Raw genomic sequence first — 2,198 nt, forward strand, 5'->3', positions numbered from 1 at the left:
CACCTCGTAAAACATCCAATCCTTCCAACGCTGACATGACCAAATATTGTTGCTACCACTGAAACAATGGCAATACCACAAATGAATGTAAAGTACTCCAAGATAAGATAGAAGCATTGGTTCGTGCTGGCCATTTCTACAACTTCATCCGCAGAGATGACCACCCACATCCTTCACGATCTGATCACAGATATCCCCCCGTGATTCTCGCCACGACCGACACCCCACCCAACCAACTACCCATGACCCGCAACCGGCTCGCACTGATATTACTTCGTTTGATCCCCCACTACGCGAGACGATTAACACCATCTCTAGCGGCTTCGCTAGTGGCAGGTCCACCTCTTTAGCTAGAAAGAAACAACTTTGCCAACTCCAATCCATTAACCACATAACCCACTCCCACCACAGACGTCGCATGCCTCCCATTACCTTTACAGACGATTATTTCCATGGCGTCGACCACCAGCAGGACGACTGCATGGTCATCACAGTTGAACTCGAGAACTACGCAGTAAAAAAGGTCCTCATCGACCAAGGCAACTCAGTTGACATCCTATATTGGACAACATACCAAAAACTCTAGCTTCCCACCATTGCCATGGTCCCTTATGGTGAACCTATATACGACTTCTCTGGGGAGAAGGTCTCCACTCACGGGTACATCAATCTCCACACCATTTTTCACGATGGCACTCAAACCAAAATAATCCCTATCCGCTTCCTTGTCGTTGACGCGCCTACATCATGCAATGTTCTCCTTGGCCGACCATTCCTCAACACTCTAGGCGCTGTCGTATGTATGCCACACTTAGCCATGAAATTCCCTACTCCATCCGGTGACATCTTTACCATCCATGGTGACCAACGGCTCGTGCGCGAGTGCTACATGGCTAGCCTACGTCCACAACTACCCATCCTCCAAACAAACAACATCGAACGCCCACCTGGCTCTGACATAGCCTTATCTGAGGATGACTTGGACCCTAGAATAGAACGCAATGCACATCTCGAACCAGTCGATGACACTGTACCCTTGGAACTCCCTAATGGACGCACCCTCAAGCTGGGCACTGGTCTCCAGCATGAACAGCGTGACATCCTAACACCCACCCTCATCAGTAACACCGACCTCTTTGCCTGGTCAACTGTTGACTTGCCCGGTGTCGTCCCTCAAGTCGCGGTCGACAAGCTCTCCATTTATAAGGAAGCCAGGTACGTCTCCCAAAAGAAACGAAAGCTGGGCAAAGAGCGTCGACTAGCAGCGAAAGTCGAAGCTGACAAGTTACTCAAGGCCGACTTCATCGAGGAAGCCCACTACACCACCTGGCTTTCCATTGTGGTTCTGGTAAAAAAAGCAAATGACAAATGGCAAATGTGCGTCGATTACACAGATCTAAATAAAGTATGCCCTAGAGACGTTTATCCCCTACCCACCCTTACAACAAGGTCCTCAGTTTCCTAGACGCATACTCCAGCTACAACTAGATCCCAATGGCCATAACCGACATGAACAAGACCGCCTTCATCATAGACAACGCCAACTACTTTTAAAAGGTCATGCCCTTCGGCCTAAAGAACGCAGGAGCAACTTATCAACGGTTGATGGATAAAGTCTTTAGCCATATAATGGGAAAGTGTGTCGAAGTATACGTCGACGACATGGTTGTCAAATCCCCAAGTCACCACCAACACGCTCAAGACTTATCCACAGTATTCTCTGCGTTACGGCAGTACAACCTCAGACTCAACCTTGAAAAATGTGTTTTCGACGTCAATCATAGCAAATTCCTTGGCTTCATGCTAACATAACGCAACATAGAAGCAAACCCTAAAAAGTGTCATGCCATCATCGAAATGCGAAGCCCCAACAATATCAAGGAAGTACAATGCCTAATTGGTCGTCTAACCGCCATCTCCCGCTTCCTACCCAAATTAGCCGAGCAAACCCAGCCCATCATTCAACTACTCAAGAAATCCACAAAGTTCTCTTGGAACGACGAATGTGAGCAAGTCTTCCAAAACCTCAAAACCTCCCTCACATCCCCACCTATCCTTCATAAGCCGAATATCCACCAACCCCTTCTCGTCTACATTACCGCAACAAGTCACACTGTAAGTGCCACTCCAGTTCAGGACATTGCTGGTACTCAACATCCCATATACTTCGTCAGCCGAACCTTGCAAGATCCCGAAAC

General features: G+C 48.1%; 1 protein-coding gene across 1 annotated transcript; it reads left to right on the forward strand.

Annotated features, from left to right (window-relative positions):
• Nucleotides 1–601: 601 nt before the first annotated feature.
• On the forward strand, nucleotides 602–1,465 carry LOC114170180. Its single transcript, XM_028055663.1, has one exon. It carries the CDS (start codon nucleotides 602–604, stop codon nucleotides 1,463–1,465), a length of 864 nt encoding a protein of 287 aa, XP_027911464.1.
• The last annotated feature ends 733 nt before the right edge of the window (nucleotides 1,466–2,198 follow it).

This window comes from Vigna unguiculata, chromosome 11 (assembly GCF_004118075.2).
Source record: "Vigna unguiculata cultivar IT97K-499-35 chromosome 11, ASM411807v1, whole genome shotgun sequence".
Classification (NCBI taxonomy): domain Eukaryota; kingdom Viridiplantae; phylum Streptophyta; class Magnoliopsida; order Fabales; family Fabaceae; genus Vigna; species Vigna unguiculata.